Source organism: Tauraco erythrolophus, chromosome 2 (genome assembly GCF_009769465.1).
Source record: "Tauraco erythrolophus isolate bTauEry1 chromosome 2, bTauEry1.pri, whole genome shotgun sequence".
Classification (NCBI taxonomy): Eukaryota; Metazoa; Chordata; class Aves; order Musophagiformes; family Musophagidae; genus Tauraco; species Tauraco erythrolophus.
In genome coordinates this window covers 30,971,822-30,993,500 of record NC_141466.1, presented here as the reverse complement: position 1 = coordinate 30,993,500, position 21,679 = coordinate 30,971,822, and the positions used below count along the sequence as shown (strand labels likewise).

At 38.2% G+C, this 21,679-nt stretch overlaps 1 protein-coding gene across 3 annotated transcripts in view; it reads right to left on the bottom strand.

Annotated features, from left to right (window-relative positions):
* Positions 1-21,679, bottom strand: part of RNGTT (RNA guanylyltransferase and 5'-phosphatase) — a 203,583-nt gene that overhangs the window by 65,260 nt on the left and 116,644 nt on the right. For all 3 annotated transcript variants that reach the window (XM_086608204.1, XM_086608205.1, XM_086608206.1), the window contains one exon: positions 732-832. In XM_086608204.1, coding sequence (XP_086464330.1) covers positions 732-832 — 101 coding nt within the window. The remainder of the gene's footprint in view (positions 1-731; positions 833-21,679) is intronic.

Below are 21,679 nucleotides of genomic sequence, written 5' to 3'. Positions count from 1 at the left end.
GTCTTCCAAACTGTCAGCTGAAACGAGTCCCAGATGTTAAAACATTAAGCAACCTAAAAATCAATTAACTTTGTTTTAAACAAGATCTTTCCCAAGGCAAGCTTTAATCTAGTGACTCCATCTTACCCTTCCCCTCCCTGGCACAAGTGAACATGGGAATCGCCCCCATTTAACATGTGCAGTGACTGAACTAGACAAATGGTACGTAGAATCAATGTAACACAGACTTACATGTCTTCTCCCATTAGAACTCACTGGTTTTGATTAAGATTTTAATGGTTTTGAAGACAATACCAAAGAATACCTATCAAGTAAAAATGTCAAGTTTTGTTTTTCTCTATATGCAAATGTGCAAATTCTAAAATGGAAGAAACTTAGGTTATTATTTTGCATAAAACCCATGGAAAATAGTTATTTTATTTAAGAGCTTAAGCTAATATAGCCTGCCTACTTTCTAAAAACATAAGGGGTAGTGCCAAATCCAAACAGGACTTTTAGAAGAAATTTTATGAAACTTAATTTAAGAATGAGTAAATTTACGTTATAAACATCTGCCATTGTTTTCAGTAAAACACTGATTACAACAGTTGCCTGTATTTTCAATGAACCAACTCTACAGAATATAGAAAGGCTTAGCCCCAGGAAATGTCAAGAAATATCAGAGGAGAGATTAACTGCTAAGGGACATTCACATGAGTGTTATACATTTTAAAAGGGAAGAGATTACATACCCCTCTCCACCAATTCTTGTTATCTTTAGACGAAAATCAACGGAGTTCAGGCTGGGTGGCTTCCATTTCAAAATATCATCACATCGCCCAGGCTTGTATTTCTGTAGCAAATGAAAAAGCAGTTTAATTATGCTTATTGGTTTTCACTGGGTTTAGAAGTAACAATTCAGCATTTCGGCCTATATTAGCAGTCTCTAATGAATTACAATACTTAGTGACTGAAACAATGAATTCCATTACCAAGGAGGTAGTTGTGCTTCACTACTTTATTTGCTGCTCTCTTTTAAAACTGCTTAGCACTGTAGCCAAGCCATTGCACATAATAAAAAGCTGAGAATGGAAATAAAAATCAGCATACTTCGTTATCTCTCTCTGGCTAATAGAAAATTTCACAAAAGAAAGTAAGGCAGCACGGAAACAAATGAAAACACTGATATGACATCCATAAAAGATACATTTAAGATAACCTCAACATTTCTGAAATATTTTATGAACAGTATTTTTGTTATCAATGCTGTTGGTTGACCCAACACGAAAAAGCCAGCAGTCACCATACTGCCAACTATCAGAAGACCCATCAAAAATATTTTCTTTTATACCAAAGGAGTTTAAGTTATGTAAAGATTAAAGAACATGATGCCATACAGGAACATGAATAAGGGAGTATCTGGTCCTTAAGAGAAATGACACACACTCTAAAGTTGCAAGGAGCAATTTTCTCTTAAATTAGAACTTTGGTTTCTCATGGCCTCTTCTATCATCTGCTTCAGTTTACTAAGTTGCCATTTTGTTCATCCTCATTAACAGTGAGAGTCAACCTGCTAACCCATTCCTTCCTAGAGTATCTTCCATGGCAATGGAGAAAAATCATAATTAACATGAATAGGGCAAAAGTAAAAGAATAACTTGGAGATGCATAGAATGAGAATTTCTAGTTATTGGATACTTATTAATTCACAATGAAAAATTTATGCAAAAATTTTACCTAAAAAACCCCAAGAATGTCCAGTGTCTTTTGGTAACACAGTGATCATCGGTATCACATTGCACCCATGCTCTGTTGAATATTTGCAAAACGCAAAATTTACCGATGATAAATCTAACACTTCTAGATCTAAAGTGACAAAAGCAGATGATGAAGAATCTTCTGATATAAGAATGGAAAGTTATTCTTTCCAAAAGAAATGCAGCATATCTTGCTTGTCATATCTTGATGAAAAGACAGTGTGTGACTTTTGCTAGATGGTAACTAAAGGCAAGCTTCATGTAATTGAAACTCAAATCAGCTCCAAACATTTTTAGCCACGGTTCTGCTACACATGACAAAAATAACCTACTAAAAGGTTCTTCTGGAATTTGAATGTGGCTGGCTAGAATGCATCATCTCTTATTTTTTGATCACGGGCCTTAGATCATTTGAGAGCAACAGCTTCAAGTGTTCTGTTCTGGTTCTCATTCAGGGCATTATAAACTTTTTCTAAATATCAGCATTAGAGCCACCTGCCCAACTTATTATTCCAATCACGCATGACTCTTCATTGAATTTCTCCACAATCTTCTCTTCAACATGTGAATAAAATTTAAATTTTTTATCCTTGTCCTTAAGACCACACATAGGAGCTGCTTCTGACACCTCTTATCTACGCCTGCTCCCCTTTCACATCTTTTATTTTGTTTCTTCTCAGCTATCTTCTAGTTGAAAATTATCCCTTGGAAAGCAACTTTCTTTAATGGTCTCCTGCATCTGGAACTCTTGTCAAATTAAATCAAACATCCTAGTTTCACTCGAATCAGAAAACTAGTAAGATACAGTGTGATAATGAAGTTATGAAAGTATGTTTGTGTTTTTCTTGTCTTCCCACCCTATTTCCCCTTCATATGATTCCTATGCTGTAACATAAGCAGACACTTGAAGAAAGTTGGTTGCCTGTACACCTTTCTGAAACGGGATTTAGAAAGGTACTGTTGAAGTAATTTACAAAAACCAGAAAATCTTTCAGCAATAAAGAAATATTCCTTTCGTTGCCACCATCCTGCTACTCCCTCCCTCATTTCTCTGGCTCTTTTCCGTTCAACAGAAATATTTTAAAATTCCAACAATCTCATCTAATGAAATTTATCTTGCTCCTTAGTTTTTTTCCTCTACTTTCCCAAACTCAAAATCTGCTGTCATGCAGTTTGGTGTCAAAAACATTTAAGGACTCATGCCATACATACTAAGTGATATTAAACATATAAAACAAAACATACAAAATAAAATGCTCAGTAAAGCATTTAAGCTTTTCAGATCACCATTTTTATATTTTTACATACAGATTATATATTTAAATATATTTTGAAGTATTTACATTCAATTTTACAGAATGTATCTATTATTTTAGTATATATTCAATTGGTTGCATACATTGAACTTGAGAATTACGATAAAGGTAGATGGCACTGAAATTTCTTTTTCAGTTAACTTTTCCTGCCATTTTCTTGTACTTATACCTGATACAGAGAGAATATAGAATTAAATTCTATATAACTTTATGAATAAAATACATCTCAGGAATAATAGGACAAAATACAGTGTTCGCAAAGACATTATTTGTTGCGCTCTCTCATCTGCAGTTTCTAATTTGGTCAAAGACAATTATTACTATTTGGTATTTACTACTTAGTTTAAAGAAGAACTATGGGGAACACTTCTGTCTGTGACAGATTTCTCCACAGACAGTGAGAATTTAATTTATGAAACAACTGTTACAGTAGTTAAAACAACTGCTACAGTAGTTACAGAAGGAACACAGGGTAGAGCTGAGTAGCTGAAGTTACTGGAACAGGTGTGGATTTTGCTGTAAGGAACGGAAGATTCATCTTAATGGTTGCTCTTCCATCTTTTAGCATGACTGAGGTCTTCAACCATTCCATAAAAGCGACATTTGACAATCATACACACACCCTAAAATCTTGTATTAAGCCTCTATGTGGCATGGCTTCTAATTTATTGACTTACAATAATCTTCCAAGCAAGATTACCAGAGTGTTTACAATGATGGATTTATTAATATATAGTCAAGTAATAAATTTCTTTTTAAGCAGTAGGTCATATTTTTGAGATCTTATGAGCTATTAAGATTAGGCCAGTCTAACTGACTTTACAAAACAATATCAGCTGGTTTAATATACGGCTCCAAATCATCCTTTTACATATCATTCCTTTAAAGAGAAGATAAAGATAGGCTAATAGTCTTCAAGACAGAGGAAGTTTTCTCTTTTGTACAGAAATGTCAGTCTCAACCAAAAACCACACCATATTTTGTGTCCAAAAGGTAAATTTAGACTGCTTCTGCATTCACGAGTACTAAGTATTTCCTCCCAACCATAAACAGGAACCTTATGGTTCTCATAAACAGGAACAGATAACAGGATTCAAACATACCCCATCTTGAAAACGAAAAGACCCAAGATTTCTTCTGAGCAGTAAGAGAAAATTCAAAGGCCCTTAAGTGAGGACCAAAGGCTTATTTCAGGATTGCAGACTCTGTCCTATTTCTATTGACTTCTGCCTGGAACATAAACCCTGAAAACACTAGACGCTCCTTTAGGAAATGAATTCTTAGTAACACAAAAGGAATGAACCAACCTCTCTGAGTCACGGCACTGAAATCCTGAGGAAGAGCTGCTTCTGATCTACGTAACAGCCCAAGAATAGCCTCACTAGAGCTCTAGCTTCCTGACTCTTGACAACAGCCAACAGTATGTGCTCAGGGAAGGTGAAAAACAGGGCAATCATATATGATATTTTTTTACTACTCCTTTCTCAGAGACCACCCATTTTCAAGCTCAGAGACTTCCAGATGTGGATCTGATTCAAGCTGATCCAGCAAGAAAACATCACTTTACGCTTCATTATGTTTTCCAGCTTGCTTATGTGCAGTACAGGCAACTCCCCTCCCTGGTGAGGATTGAACAATATCGCCATCCCTTGACTTCAATGTCTTAACCACTAATCTGTGCAAGAACCTCTTCTTGTAAGTCTCACATTTGCTTTAGATTCTTCAAGAGTTTTTTGTTAGAAGCTTTCATAGAGGCTTTCTGGAAATCTTAGCAGGGTAAATACCATACAATCTTTACTCAAATGATTTTTGATTCCTTGGTTAGACAGGCATAACCTTTCTTTCAAAAAGACATGTAATTTTCCCCAACTATCTCATATCTACCCAAGCATCAACTACTTCATTCCTTACTACAGTTTATATTCCTTTGTCCAGTGCAGACATCAAGCTTATGAGCCTTACTTCTTCCCTGATCTTCTATGACACCTGCCCATACCCTCTGTTTTTTTAATTGGCATTGTATTTTCCACCCTCACACGCTTAGCCACCAATGTATATATTCCACGCAGGATCTACTATAGGATTTTTTCAAACTCTTTTTCCAAGACTGACAAGTTATACCCTCTTAAAGTCAGTAGGAAACCAACTTCACAACAGACAGGAACAACTATTCCAAGATCAGTAATGAAAAGCAATGTTTTTTTCAGTGTATATCTGCATACCTGTAATTGCACTGCTGGATCCACAAATTTGAATCAAGTTTAATTACAAAATTAATTGGCTGGCTTGAAGGAGAGTAGGGCAGGATTTGTTCTTTAAGATGGAGTTGTCTTTCTTGCCTTTACTTCTAGAACCAGCACACTATGAAACAAGCCTGAGCAAAACTTTGTGTTGTATCAATAAAAAAACTGCGGAACAATTATCTCTACCACACTTCAAGTTAGCCAAAGAGATCTTACCTAGAAAGCAATGGCAATAAATACACTTTTGACTATCACACTTAGTTTTGACCATTGCCAAGTAACACCCTTCTCACTTCACAACAATTTGTTAACGTTGAACGCCTGGTAGAGGTAACAAGTAATTTAGATATATCTTTCCAAAACAGTTACAAAGGCTTAGATAAGAAATCAGACTTCAAAGCTCGTATTAAGAACAAGTTATATAGTCCTCAGACTACTTCTGTTACCATGAAAGACAGAAATTCATAGATTTCATTTTCATAGATTTTTTTTTTCTAGGTTGGAAAAGACCTTAGAGAACATCCAGTCCAACCGTCCCTAATCCCCCATTAAACCATATCCCTAAGCAGTTCATCCACCCTTTTCTTAAACACATCCAGGGATGGGGACTCAACCACCTCCCTGGGCAGCCTATTCCAGTGGCTGACAACCCTTTCAGAGAAGAAATTCTTTCTAACATTCAACCTGTACCTCCCTTGACTAAGCTTATACCCATTTCCTCTTGTCCTATCGCCCATCACCAATGTAAAGAGCCCTTCCCCTACCTCCCCACCATCCCTTCTCAAGTATTTGTAGGCTGTAATCAGGTCTCCCCTCAGCCTCCTCTTCTCTAGGCTAAACAGCCCCAACTCCCTCAGCCGCTCCCCATAAGTTTTATTTTCCAGCCCCTTGACGAGTTTAGTCGCCCCTCTCTGGACCTGCTCCAGGAGCTCAATATCTCTCTTAAAGCGAGGGGCCCAAAAGAGGACACAATATTCCAGGTTCGGCCTCACCAGTGCCGAGTACAGGGGCAGGATCACTTCCCTGTTCCTGCTGGTCACACTATTCTTGATACACGCCAGTATCCCATTGGCCTTTTTGGCCACCTGGGCACACTGCTGGCTCATAGCAAGCCGGTAGTCAACCAACACCCCCAGGTCCTTCTCCGCCAGGCAGCTCTCCAGCCACTCTTCCCCGAGCCTATAGCGATGCTTGGGGTTTTTACACCCCAAGTGAAGGACTCTGCACTTGGCCTTATTGAAGCTCATGCCATTGGCCTCAGCCCAACGATCCAGTCTGTTCAAATCCCTCTGAAGGGCCTCCCTACCTTCAAGCAGATGGACACAGACTCCCAGCTTGGTGTCGTCCGCAAACTTACTGAGGGTACATTCAATTCCCTCATCCAGGTCATTGATAAAGATGTTAAACAGAACTGGACCCAGCACTGAGCCCTGGGGAACCCCACTGGTGACCGGCCTCCAGCCGGATTTAGCCCCATTTACCACCACTCTTTGGGCCCGGCCATCCAGCCAGTTTTTAACCCAAAGGAGGGTGTGCCTATCCAGGCCAGCAGTTACCAGTTTCGCAAACAGAACACTATGAGAAACTGTATCAAAGGCTTTACTGAGGTCAAGGAAAACTACATCCACAGCGCTTCCCTCATCAACCAGAGGCCTTCCCTCATCAATTCACAGAAGTCTAGCTTAAAATGAGAATTCAACCAAAGGCCACATTAATAATCCCTGGGAAGAAGATTCAGTTTTGTAACGGGTGTGTCCATACACATGGTACAGCAGTACTAAGTCTCTGAGTTTGAATGCTAAGTGCTAAATCAGTTTCTTTAAACATGAGCTGGAGCCAAACAAGAACTCTGCTTGTTAAGTACGTGAAAACTTCACCTTAGATGAATCATTGCATACTGCAGACCTGTTCTGCCTGAAGTTATTCTATATTCTAATTCCAAAACAAAATGTGAAGCAATCTGTCTGAGATCAAACTACTCCCTAGCATTTTAAATATAGCATTCATAGCAATGATATCCTCACCACCACCCTCCGACAAATATGCATGCACACGACTACTTTTAAAACATATGAGCTCCCATATAATCTCAAATACAAAGTTGATGGTTCAGTCTGAAACCCTTTCAACCTAGTCCAACCACAGAAATTACAACTCCACATCAAAAATGTACACAGACAAATCAGAAACTATCTCAAATAGCTTTGAAGGATTGGGCTATATGACCTCCTGAAATCCCTTCCAACCTCAATTCCACTACAAAGCTGTAATTTCTCTTTAGATGCTTGTTCTTTTAGTAGTCATACTAGGTGCACACTTACACTAGCATTTTAGTTTGCAAAAGTAATGTACTTTCAGAGTTGTTCCTACTTAGTACACATTAGTTGAGTTAGCTGGGCAGCTTTGGTGCACGTAAACCGGATTCCATTTACATAAAACCAAACTCGAAGTTTCACTTCAGGGACACACCTAAAGCACTTCACCCAACACGACAGACACTGGAGTCCAAGGCAAAGGCTGCACCATCGCAATGCTACCTAGTACCCACCTAGAACAGATGAACCTGAGCTTTGAAGATATGTCGCAACATCCCGAAACACTAAAGAAATAATGGTGTCAGTGCTTCAGGTTGGCTATGAACCCCCAGCCCTCAAATTTTTACAACTCTGCTACTCATTCAGCATCTACCCAACTTTTCTTTTATCTATTATTATTGCTGTTATTATTATTATTACTATTATTATTATTACCTTCTATGACCGTTCTCTCTTGGCAGAACCCCAGCCCATTTCTTTCCATCACCCCTTTCTTTTTCACAACCTTCCATTGCAGTCAGGGCTTATCCCAATAGCAGTGTCAACCACCTCAGTTTCAGAAGATTGAGTTTGGCCTATTAGTACCTGCCAGCCTGTGCTAGCGGACCAAGAGCTTCTCCAGCAGCAGAATAACTGGCAGAATCAAGAGGTTGCTAGCCTCAGGAGTGCTGCAGGGTACAAGACTACTATCAACCAGTATCACATTAGCTCAAGAGGATGAAGGCGAGGGACAACAGATGTGTTAGAAGTAGCATGGCAAACGTACCCCTATTATGGAGATCTTGAACTTCAGGCAAGAGCACAATAACAAACCTAAAACTCAGGTGCACATTCAACACCCTGAGATGCAGAGTCATCATTCAAGACAGCCCAACAGAACCCTGTGGCATCCATCTTAGGCTGCTGAATGTCATCGATTCCTAACCTCATACTGAACTCCTTAGGGTCAAGTGGGTCCACTCAAGCCACAGGCAGCGTGTTTTTGTTAGACTCTGATGGGCCATTTTAGCACTGCAGGCAAACTGATGGGTTGCTGGCCATGTTGAACCCCAATCCCCTGCCCTGTCCCAAAAGTGTTAAGTCTAGTCGCCCCCTTCCTCCATAGCTGCCCATAGAGAAGGCAACTCTTTTTTCCTCTCCCTACAGGTCATGAGAAAGGCTGGCCCTCAGAGAACAAAGTTCTGTTACCTGAACTTCTGCTAACACATTTCTTGTTAGTTGCAGATATTCTTCCCACACAGATTTTGGTTTTGCCTGAAGCCATGTGTCTTTTCAGCATTTGCATTCAACTGAAGGCCTGGGCAATGGGGATGTTAGAGGCCCATAACGAGGATGAAGTTTCACTTCAAACAGCTGCTTCACATGAGATAGACTTCGCTGCTTAGTATTTCGTAGGAGGAAGTGCAGGGTTAGTTTCTGGGATTGCATTCTGGGCAGGCAGTCTGGGCTGTGGGGTGCTGTTGACTCACCATGAAGACACCCACCTGGCAGACTGAGTAACTTCAGCGAAAGTCTAGACGAAACAAATGGCTCGTTTCTCCTAGCGACTGAAAAGCAAGAGGCGGTGGGATGACCAAGAGAGAAGTTCGTGCCTCATCAAGAGGAGGAAGAGGTTTCGTTGACAAGGGTGCCTTACTATCCTACAAAGTCTAATCAGCCAGCTCTTGCTCCCTAACCCTTATTAAATACCATCCTCCTGAAGCGCAGCAGCGGCTAACACAGGCCACCTTACGTTTCCCTTCCTCCACATCTTCCCCCACACCTTCCACCTCCAAATGAAGCCAGCAAATAATCCAGCTCTTTCTTTTCTCCTAAATGGCACAGTGCTGCTACTTGTCAGCTATAAATTACCCTCAGTAACCTGGGCAGACCTAGCCCTGCAAGGTATCCAGAGGGCTGTTAAGCTGGCAGCCGCAGGGACACTCCAATTCCGAAAGAAGGTTGAAAAAAGGGCACAGAAAATTCAAGGAAGATTTGTTGGAATAACCATGCTTCCCAAGAGATTGAGCACCATTGGGGAGTGAGGTGAGGGCAGATGGGGTAGGAGGGGATGGAGTTAACCAAGACAGCTACTGGGAATCTATGGAGTTCTTTTAAATCCTCAAACGTAATTTGCTACATTGTGAATGACATTAGCATTTAACCACACTGAAAATGCCATAAATTGTAATTAAGTATTCTTGAACATGAAATATAAATATTAATCTTTACATTTCTAACAATTTTAAGTTTCAAAGAAGTTACTTTGCTATTTCGCATTTTAACACCACGAAGAAAATTGTCATGACATAAATGATATTCTGATATTTAGACTTACTTACCAGGATGAAGACACTAAAAGCATTTAAAAAACCTTCTAGTACACTTCAGATTCACAAACAGTAAGAAATATTTGTTCTGCTGTAAAATCCACCCATTTCCATTACCAATATTTTTCTGTGTTTTAATTCAATTGTTTGCAAGCAACTTTGTATTCAACATGATGCTAAAGCTTTCACTTGAAAGGAAAAATTTAACTACTGCAAACCTATAATAAACCCAGTCTGCTCCTCTTTCCCATGCAAAACAATGGTTAAACGTTTTCTCTGAAGAGCTCTACTTAATTCTGAGGCCTTGTACTATCCAAGGGGCAGCTGCTGCCCTGCCCAATCTAATAGTCTGCATTCAGCTGCGTAAACATAAAGACAGAATGATTACCCAAAATGTGCTTTTATTTTCTTGCACTATAGACCCTGGATCATTTTAAAAAACCAAAAGGATCGATTATAATCAATCATTCCAGACTAGACCTTATAGAGATGAGTCGAAGAAATACAAGTTGCTAACATTGTTGACAGATTATGTGAATAAATCACATCAATGGATTAAGAAACCACAAGATGAAAGGTAACCATTGACTCCATTGTATATTCATAGATTTTTAAGACTGGAAACCATTAGTGAGCTCACTGAGCCAGCTCTGTTGCATATAGGGTAGAGAAAGTCAAACAATAATGTTTATATCAAGCTTATAATTCCTGTCCAAATTACAATAATGTTTTTATCAAGCTTATAATTCCTACTCAAATTACAGCACACCATTATGAAAGACACCAAGTGATGAAGAAATCACAACATATATCTAGGGAAGTTACCATGGCCATTTATTACACTCGTGCTTAAAAATATATGCCTATTTCTACACTGAATCTTGTTAATGCCTTAGTTTAGACTGAAGCCCAGCTCTCTATGTAATTACTTCTCTTTTTTAAGATAAAATTACTAACTATGAGTCTCACTGCATGGGTAATTTTCCAGTTGGCTAATGTACACACCTTCACAGTGGAATTTCACAAAAGACTTTAGAAGATTAGGCAACAGAACTGAACCTACTATTCCAATATTCTTTTCACTGTTTATGTACACAGTGGTATACAAAAGAAAATGTATATGTACTTTGTATTCTTTCGTATTGCATTGAAAGGTGTTGATAACCAGCTGAAATAATTCTTGTCAGATTCACACCTTTAGCTGGAACTTAATATCCTTGCTTCTAGATACACAGCCCACATTTGGCTGTATTTAAGCACCACCATAAAACCAAATGAGCCAGGTTAGCCTACACAACTGGTCTTTTGGGAAGATAGGTAAGTTTGCTGAAAAAGTTAGAAATAGTAACAACACGGACCATAAACACATAGACACAGAAATCAAGCTCTACCATTAAAACTCTTCATTGTAATGTATTGCTTTATTTGTCACAAAAGAGAAGAAAAAAAACCCTAAACACAAACACTAAAATCTACTTGAGGAAATAAGTTCTCTCACCAGCTGCTAATCTGACTCTTAACTTCTTAAAATATTCTGCCTTCTGCCCCTTGTAGCTCCCCTTCTGAGTTGCGACTCCTTCTGTTCCTCAAAGTGCCCATACAACCAACTTACGTCCTCTCCATATTCCCCATAGACCATCACTGCAACACCCCCTGTATCCTACTTTCTTTGCCTGACAAAAAGCTAAGCAAAAGGGAATGTGGCACCAGAAGTGTCTTGGTCATTGATGGGTAAATGTGGTTAATGTATGTGCTTGCTGTATATTGAGCAGGACACTGACAACTGGAAGAAAGAGCGATACTAGTCTGACCACAGGCCCACACCACTCCCTGGTTGAAGAGCAGAAAGTCCATCTTTTCTTACTGAAGTCCAAGGCAAACAGGTTATTTGAGAAGAGTGCTTTGCGAGTAGTGGACTCATCCCTAACTCGCGTTCTTGGAGGTGAAGGCAAACTATGTTGCACACTATGGCATTTAGGGTGTTTGGTGGTGATCACTGGTGATCAGTGAATCAGCTTCAGAACTATCCATCATATGCATAGGAAAAGCTACTTTGCATGTTGATGATCTAGGAGACAAAGGAGAATAAGGTCCAAGAGTAAAAGCCTCCAAGTTCATACAACAGGGTGCATGATTACAAAGACTAACGCACAGAAAAAGCCACTAAATTAATCCATTCATCTGGAAAGTACCACAGAAAAAAACACCAGGACAATGCTACCTACTAAGATCAAATACTATCAGACAGTAAGAGAAAAATATAATTGTTTACTCTTACATTAAACCATCATATTTGGTTGTTAATTAAAATACATCAGAGCTGGCCAAACTGATTTTCTATCACACACCAAAATCTTTATAGAGGTCAAGAGTTGCTAAACACATTCCACATACCTCAGAGTCAGAAAGTCAGTTCTTATTCTCTCTCGGGGGTCTGAGCATGTGAAGGGTCCCTGGGAATCTCAGAGACACTGGCCACACTAGTTTTCACCTGGCTCCATTCTTTATGTAGCTAGAAATAACCACCAGTGTCCCTATTGTCATTGTTGTCCCGTCCCACTCCCGCCCAGTATCCCCTTCCTAGAAAAACTGCTCACAAAGTACCACCTGGCCATCCCTTGTATACATCCGAAGACTCTGAACCAGGTTCATAAAGAAACAGCTGAATCACAGAGAGCCTCATTAAAGTCAAGTTCTACACCATAATTCTGTGGATTAGAAAATTTTATTTAGTCTTATAAGAGCTAATGGGACTTGAATGTTAAGGAACAGAACTTTTCGAATCACTTCCAATGAGAAACTTAATTGTGACTGCTCCCAAGAGAAAGCATTTTTCCCAATAATAGTTTGGAGAATTTCAGTCATATTAAGAAAATGTTTAATACCTGTGAACCCAGTTGAGACAACTTATTTCGATTTCTATAATGCCTTTTATAAAAGAAACAACCCGTGTTTTTGACCACATAGGAAAAATTATTTATATGCAGGGCTTTTCAAGCCTACAAAACTGTATTAAGTAGTTGCCATTGAACTGAATGTTCAAGTGCTCATTATTTCTGAAGGCTGAGAAACATACTTTGGTTCTTAAAATATGCATTTAGGAGCAGCACCACAAAATGATTATATGAAGGCAGTAAAACAATGAGATGCTAAAGCTGAGGTATAAACAATATCGGTTGACTAAGTTTGGAGAGTGTGAAGAATTCAGAGGCATCTAAGAAATCTTTATAAATGAATGCAATAGATGAAACTTGGACAAATGCAGGTCAGCAAGGGAAAGATGTGTTGCATTTATTCTTTAACAAAACAAAACAAATATACCCAGTACTGTTTTCTTTCCTGTACATGTTTGACATTATTTCTGTACAACCCCTTCACATTTTAAAGCAGGCAGTTTTAATACATATGAATCAATTGTCCCTATATTTATAAAGGGAAGGCAAGATGATGTGATTTGTAAGTACTCCTAAGAGTGATCAGGTTAGAAGAAACTCCTGGGTAAACACCAGTACTTTCAAAACACCTGTCATTTTTGAAAGGTATTTTCATAGCTGAGTGAAAACAAAAGAACCTAAACACTGCATGGAAAATACATAAGAACACAAAATGGCTGCAAAGTTTGTATCACTCCAAAACATGATCCAAACGCTTTCCAACTTCATCTAAACCCTTTACATACTTTGTATCAAGTCCTTCGCCCAGCACAACCTGTGTCTAATTTTGAACAGATCAACATGACACCCTTTCTAAAAGAGGATAACAAAAAAGCACGTTCCTCCCTTTCAGAAAAACTCTTCTAACTAAAAATAAAAGAAAATAATGAACACTAAGCGTTCAAAAGAGCATTTTAAATTTCTGACTGAAAACACCTGAACAATCCAAGAGCTGCAGTCCTCACTAAACATCAACTTTTTGCCTGATACAGTAATTTGATCAGAATACAGAGACATTCTGATGCTCAATAAATATTTGATTAGTTTGAAATAAGGTTGTTAATGAATTCCAAACATGATACAACGTACTGCTGTCACATCATAGAAAAAAATCTGCAGACAATAACTTTTGAAGCTCTTGTAAGATGGGGAAAAGACAGGTTGCTTGGCTAAGCTCAAATCATTTAGTGTCCACAACTAAGACAAAAGGATGACAGAGCGAACAAAGTTTTAAACAACTGATTACTTGACAATAAAGTCACTATGCTGCCTTAACTCCATGTACTCTTTGAGTACTGCGTGCAGTTCAGGGCCCCAAAATTTAAGAAGGATGTGAAGGTACTTGAATGTGTCCAGAGGAGGGCAACAAAGCTGGTAAAAGGGCTGGAAGGAATGTCCTATGAGGAGCAGCAGGACTTGTCTAGTTTGGAGAAAAAGAGGCGGGGGGGCAACCTCATTGCTCTCTACAGCTTGGAGAGAGAGAGCTACTGATCTCTTCTCCCTTCATCCATTCCATGATGGTTCAAAGCTGCACCAGGGCAGGTTTAGACTGGACATGACGAAGCATTTCTTTACCAAGAGGGTGGTCAAACACTGGAACAGGCTTCCTAGAGAGGTGTTCAAACCTGTCAGTGTTTAGGAGGCATTTGGACAATGCCCCTAACAATATGCTTTAACTTTTGGTCAGCCCTGAATTGGTCAGACAGTTGGACTAGATGACCATTGTACGTTGCATTCAACTGAAATATTCCAGTCTAGTCTAGTTAAGCACATGTGTGTCAATTCTTCCATTCCTGCGCTTCAAAAAGCAAATTAAAGAAAAATTAACATGTGTTCTAAGACACAATAACTTTGGTATATTCGGGGAATTTTCGTTTTAGAGAGTTAAAAGACTAAGCAGGAATTATACTTTTTAATACATTAATACTGGTTAGCCAGAATTAGTAGGTTTTATTGCAAAAATGTTATCGTACCACAATTCGTCTCTTACAAAAACGTGACTCCAAGCTGTATGAAGTAGAAAGAAAATGGTTATAATCAAAAATATGAAGCTTAACTGCCATAGCAGACTGAAAAGCAAAACATGCTACTAATATGCACTCATTTAAATAGTGTTAGATTATGTTTCATACTAAAGATTTTAACATTCAAACACAAAGCAGGTTTAGAAGGTTAACCTGCATGCAGAAATTAATCTGTTACTATTTTAATAGATATTTTTCCATTGCTTTTTCCAAAGGTGCCTCTGAACTTCATGCTAATGCAATATTTATATTGGACTACTTTGGTAATTATTGGGCTAAATGTATTCTACTCTTGCACTTTAATTTAGCTTTGTACTTCTGCCTTCATTAAACATCTTGTTTCACAACTATACTAATAGCTTTTCTCAATATTCCATCAAGCAAGGAGAAAAATATGAGGAAATTTTCTTTATAACTAATGTCATTTACATATTAATCCTATTAATATTTGATAAATGAAGTTCAGTTCACATCCAAATCTCCATGTTTATAGCAATCAGAATGTAGCAGCCACAAAATTACTCATTGCTCTTTTCCTGCTCACCCCCCTCAGCACATTACTGCAAGCAGCAGAAACCTATTCTCAGTCACTTCTGTTTGTATTCATCCTTTTATTCGATATTACAGTTTGGAACTAGAACCTCCAACACTTGGTCTGAAGTAAAACCAACAAAGCAAATGGCTTCAAGTTATTGGCTAATGTATGTATGAGCCACCATGGACTAACTGGTGTCTGTCTTTGATTCTAACTTTTGGCAAATCAAGGTACTGTTGAAGAGCTACATACCCTTACCTTCGTAACAAAAGAAATGTCCTGACAACAGAGCTATAGTCAAAGGAACTGGTGATGGTCTATGGCTGCTACTCAAGATATTAGATTTATATTGCTGTTCATTATTTTGTAAATTTGTTATTTTTCACCATCTAGTATTTATAAGTTCATTAAAAATGTGCTGTGTAAGTCTTCAGGAAAAATTAACACAGTAAGACAAACAATCAAGATACTTCAATTTACTTTCTGTTGCTTATTTCATTCTCTTTCTTTCACTTTATATCACTAACTTGAACTGAGATGGCCTCAGTGTGCAACCACAGTGTAAGCCGTCACCAAGATGCCAAAGTGACCATAGAATTAGAATACTATTGTATTCACTTCTCCAGATTAAATTTTCTTTCAAACTCAGCTTCACAACTCAATAACAGCCTTGACTAGAAATTAGTATAATAGAAAAGATCAAGCCTAGATAATTTTTCCTCAGCCATACATTGTTAATTCCCCACTCCCAACCCTCTAGGAACACAGATAAACAAACCCAGAGGCAAGAAGCTAAATAGCTTAAAACGACTGTCCAGAAAGACTGCTGAGAGTTATGCTAAATTAGTTTCACCCTGATCTCCAAAAGACCTTATGAAATCCGGACTGAAATCAATCTTCCTTCATGTCCATCTAACTTTTCTCCCAAAACAATCAGCCCCTTCCTCTTGTGTGATTAGGAAACACTTTTCTGCCTGAAGATTTCAGCACAAAATCATTGCTAAAAACTACAGGAGTTAGCTTGGCAGTAAGCCCAAAGGTTATGTTTACCTTTGATTATTTTTAAGGCCATAATCATTGAAGACTGTGAGTGAAATCCAGTCTGACTCAGGCACAATAGAAACATGGGAGTTCTAGGTGCTTAATAAAGCAGCTCTCCAATAAGGACCTGTTTCCTGTGTGGTGAAGAGAGAAAGATGAGTATCTGAAGCTTTACACATGTTTACATACCTAATTTAGGAGGAGAGGACTCCTCGTCATTTGCTCCTCTTCCTGAACATATATACTTAGGCACTTCCTTTACCAGTACTAGATCACACCCTGCTCTCTGTATTTTCAGATGCAGATACTGTCCTTCAAGTCATTATGTTACTACATATCTGAAAGTTTAAATATTCCTTAAATAAGAACATTTGAGATCACTAATACTGCCTTTTTTTCCTGCTATTCTTTCAGACCTAATTAGATATTAATATACCTAACAGAAATGAAATGTTTGGAATGACAAGCCACAGCGCGGACTGTGAAAGGCAGGAGCAACTTTAATTCCATTTTATTCATTAGCCAATTTGTATTATTTTCAGTCGGCACTACTTGAAATTTGGAAAACAAAATAGAAAAACCTTTGGACAACTGGATTGCTAAATACCATGACAATGCTCAGCTGATGCTTTCTGTGTGTACAAACAATAACCTTTTAAAAACTATTCTACAGTCAATAACACTTCAAATTTTAAATGTTAATATTCTCTTAACATTGTATGTTTAAGATGACTCCATCCAAATTCATCTCCAGAGGGCTGTTTAAGACATTACCTCTTAATTCACAGCTACAGAAGTTGCGGACAAAGGATGAAGGGATGAGTCTGAAGTAAACTGCTGGGACAAACAAGACAATATAGAAGCAGTCCTGGCCCTGCTCCTTCACTTTTTTTTTTTCTTTTAGTCTTCTAAAGCCATGCTTATTATTCTCGTCTCCTCCAGTGACACAATAAATCTTTGAAAGAGTCTTGGGAAGATCATCTTCCTTCTTAATCTTCCTTTCACACCTCTACTGTGAAAAAAAACCTTAGTTGCATGAAGTCAGTGATGTTGGAGAAGACATTAATTTTCATTGCATAAAGTGCTACATGCAATTGCTTCATTGCATCACTTGTTTTACGAACCTTACTCTTTATGTCCCTTTATATGTTGAAAGCTTCGTATGTATCAGCCTAAATCTTCTCTCATTTCTCAAAGCCCAACAGCCTCAATCTCTCTTCACCTTCTGTCCTTTCATTTTTACTACCTCTGTCCCAAAGCAAGCTTAAATGTAGTCACTCGAATTTACACCAGAGAGAGGGAAGTCAGTCTCTCAGAGGACTTATTTCTTTGTAGATGGTTAGTTTGTGATAAAAGCTCCTAGATATCTCACAAAAGTTGGGTTGGATCAGCAGGAACTATTCAGTCCTTGAAGTCTGACAGCAGAAGCATCCCTGGTGTAACAAAAGAATCTCCATGAACTGAACAGCAGTGCCTTTGGCTGACTCACTACAATAACCTGATTTGGAAGTTGGGTAATTTATCAGTATTAGAGACCACATTTGCAGGAGCTATAACCTGTAAATTTAAGGATTCATCATAACATTGGATTTGTTGACATTTTTCTTAAGCTACAATGATAATTGGTATACCAGGAATAATATTTCAGCAAATCACCTTAGAGCTTAGGAAGATTAATTAAAACTACCAACCCTAAATAGAAAGATGCAAAAATATATTCCAAAATACTTCTTGAGGAATGCCAATCTCGAAAAAAAGAACAAAGCCTTACATCAAGAGGCAAACAGTGGGCTACAGCTTTAAGCTAATCTGAACATAAGGAGAAACGTACAAGTGCAAACTAAGAAATTGCAGCATGCTGGTCTCAGGCATAGTCTAATTTCTCTTTTTAATTCCAGAGCTAAAAAGCCCCTAGAGCTGAACAGATACACATGAAAGATGACGCACGGAATTGCCAGCAGGATTTTTTTTCCTACATGTTGCCAAACGTATGTTACACAAAATTGTCATTAAGGGCTAGCTTATTACATTTTACAGGGCTACAAATCTCCTTGAATTAAATATTTATAAGTCTTGCTTGGAATACTGAATCCTGCGGTATTTTATAAGAAACAACAGAAACTAGCCTTTTTCAACTGCATATTCTAATATATAAATTACAAAACGATGCGTTTTAATCATGTTAAATTCATCATTATTTATGTAGATTAAAATAGCTAACCCTGTATTTTACATCCTTAGTTTCACAAGAAAACATTCATACAACACGAGAGTAAATCCAACCAGTAGAACTCAGCATGTGCTTCGCAGTGCTTTTGCTTTGCAAGTAGCAAGATGCTTGGAGATGAAAAGCAAAGCAGAAAAAAACAAACATGTATCAAAAAAACCCAGTATGTATTTTCTCTTTCAAGTCTGCTACAAGACTAATACAATTTAAAACTGCATTTTCAGGAGAGTAATTTGGATAATGAGAAACTAAAACTCCTCCTCTAAGGACAAAAACCATAGCATGCCAAAGGAGAAAATTAAAGGGTCTTGCCCACTCTGTGAGAAATTAATAGTTGTACTTCTGACTTCGGAACAAGCAAGTCAGTGGCTGTGGGTAAGAAGAGGTTAAGTTGAAGAGGGCAGCTATTTCCTGAGCACCTCAAGTAAAGGGAAAAGAAGCGTAGGCTGCATTTTTAAAAAGTCACCCACAGAACTCCAGTTACTGTAACGATTATTTGCTGTCCTTCCTAGGGAGCAACAGTCTCCCATTCAAAGCACTGGTTCTCATCTTGGTTGTTAATCTCGCCTTGTAACAAGTTTGAAAACGCCACAAAACAACAGTTTTGGCCACATCAGATTTTTTCACCCCTTCTACAGAGCATGACCCAACAAACGTTGATTGGACATGCAACACAAGATCTCTGGTTTGAACACTGGGATTGAGCAACTGCCATGAAGAACTTCTTCCAACTTCTCTGCTGCTGGCAGGGAACTTTCATTCTGTTACTGGCTGAAGGGCTTCAGACAGTTCCGAATCTGTCGCTTTTTCTCCTTTCCCTTCTCTTAAATGTTTGCTCTCCTTTAATTATCCCAAACACTAAAGTAACTGTATATGTAGTAGCTACAGTCTGAGCAGACAAGCAGCTGAAGATGCAGAGATTAGGGGAGGGGGTAAGCGACAATTACCATTTGCAAAAACACATGTCAACGAATTTACCAGCATTTCACATTGATACAAGGAATGATGGGAAAAAAAAGAGTGGTTAAGCACAGCTTTTCCACAAACAAATGTAGAACGTACTTAAAAGACAGAATTTCATTTTTTAAGAATGCTATTCATGGGGCCAATTCACCGGCATCCATCAAGTGAACATTGAAATTTTTGATGTGCAGCCACTGGAAAATTCTGGGAGAAGCAAACAGACAAACCTGAGCCAATTCATAAGAAGCTTTTTTCATATCTGATATCCCTCTAAAAGGTTTTGCAACTTACTCAGTTTCCCATGCATCCTTTTTGATAATGTCATAAAAAGACAATAGTCCTTTCTTTAACCTCTAGAACGTAAAGCTTAGTAACTCCGTCACAACTGAAAATGACATAGGGAAAAAATACCATCATTGGTTCAAGCAAGAATCTGTGACAGTGTTCAGAAGATTTTCTACAAATCTCCTCCCACCTCCAAGAAAAAGTGAGTTTATCATTCCAATGTAACTGTACTAAAATGCACAGAGAATAATGAGCATGCTAGTATGAACTCAGCCAATAAACTAGATTTTTCTGTGAAGCATCATCCTATTTATGAAACAATTTTAATGGAATCCTTCAAAAAATTTCTTATAGCAGAGTGAGAGAGGAGAGAGGTACAGAGGCAGTCACAAAGTGAATAAGTCCTCCTGTCATAGATCCTGCAGATACTCCAAAGACTCACGTTGATCTACGTCTCTCTCGACACCAAGAACTGTAAGTACCATGCTCATTTTATGAGCTGTCTTGTAAAAACCTTTTCTGCTGTGTACTACATCCTCAAGAGAAGGAGAGCATGACTTGTATAAACCAAACGCATTTAATAAGCTATTTGTTGAAATGAAATGATTCTAAAGCCTGGACAAAGAACACGAACCTGATAGCAGATGGGGAGTCAGTGGCACTGGTTTTGGCAGAAAGATCTAGAAATTCAGTTCAAGTGGAAACCAAATACCTCCTGACTGAAATAAAGGTATCACAATGATTGTGATGGAAGTTGAGGGAGGGTATTAGGTGAAGTACCATTCCTCTTTTACCAAAATACTAAAACAGGTGGACCAAAATGTTAGTTGCATTAAATAGACAATTCTTAGGTTTTTAGGCTTCAGGAATATTTCTCCCTCACGTGCATACGTGTATTTGTGCTTTCAACATGTGAAATCGAGAAAACCCTAAATAAATGGGTTTCAAAAGGAGTATCAGCTCCAGTCCTGACAATTATTTGTAACTGTTGCAAGTAGGCATATTACAGAATAATGTGCTCCATGAAGGTATCACAAAGGATCGCAGTTTTAGACTTCCAAAAAGAAAGGCCATTTAAAAAAAAACAAAAACAAAAGCAAACACTCTAAGACACTAAAAACTAATTAGAACAGAAGAGTTTTATACAAAAGGAACAACAGTCAACTGTTCATTAGGAACAGAAGGCAAGCAATTTCCTCTTAGGGGCGGCCTAAGAATACTGAATGGTGCTTAACTCTCAGCATCCCTCCTTCCCAGCACCCTTGGTACAGGAGAGAATAGGACACACAGCGGTGTTCAACAACTAATTTTGTTCCCTAGCTCCTTCTATCCAATCATCAGGGGATCATACCCACCTGTATTTAAGTGTGCGCAATCTTGCAGAAGAGAACTGTGACTACATGCAACCGCTGTGAGAAGATTTCAATGCAGGAAAAATACAAAAGCTGCCTGTAGATTACCATGATATTGCCATAACAGTTACTAAACAACCTCTCCTTTATGGATAGCTACCAAGATTTTCACATCTCGGAAGCACTTCTTTCATCCTAAGAAAAAACAGCTTTTGTAATTTACCTCTAGGCCAATAGATGATTATTAAACAGTGAGCTACATCATGACTTGATTTAAAATTTTACTGCTATCCAAAATTCCACTCCAGTACAAGGCAGATATCACAGTATAAAGCCATGAGCTATAAAGCTAAACACAATTTTTTTCTAAAACCAGTAAAATTTTGCTTTACTTCTTTAC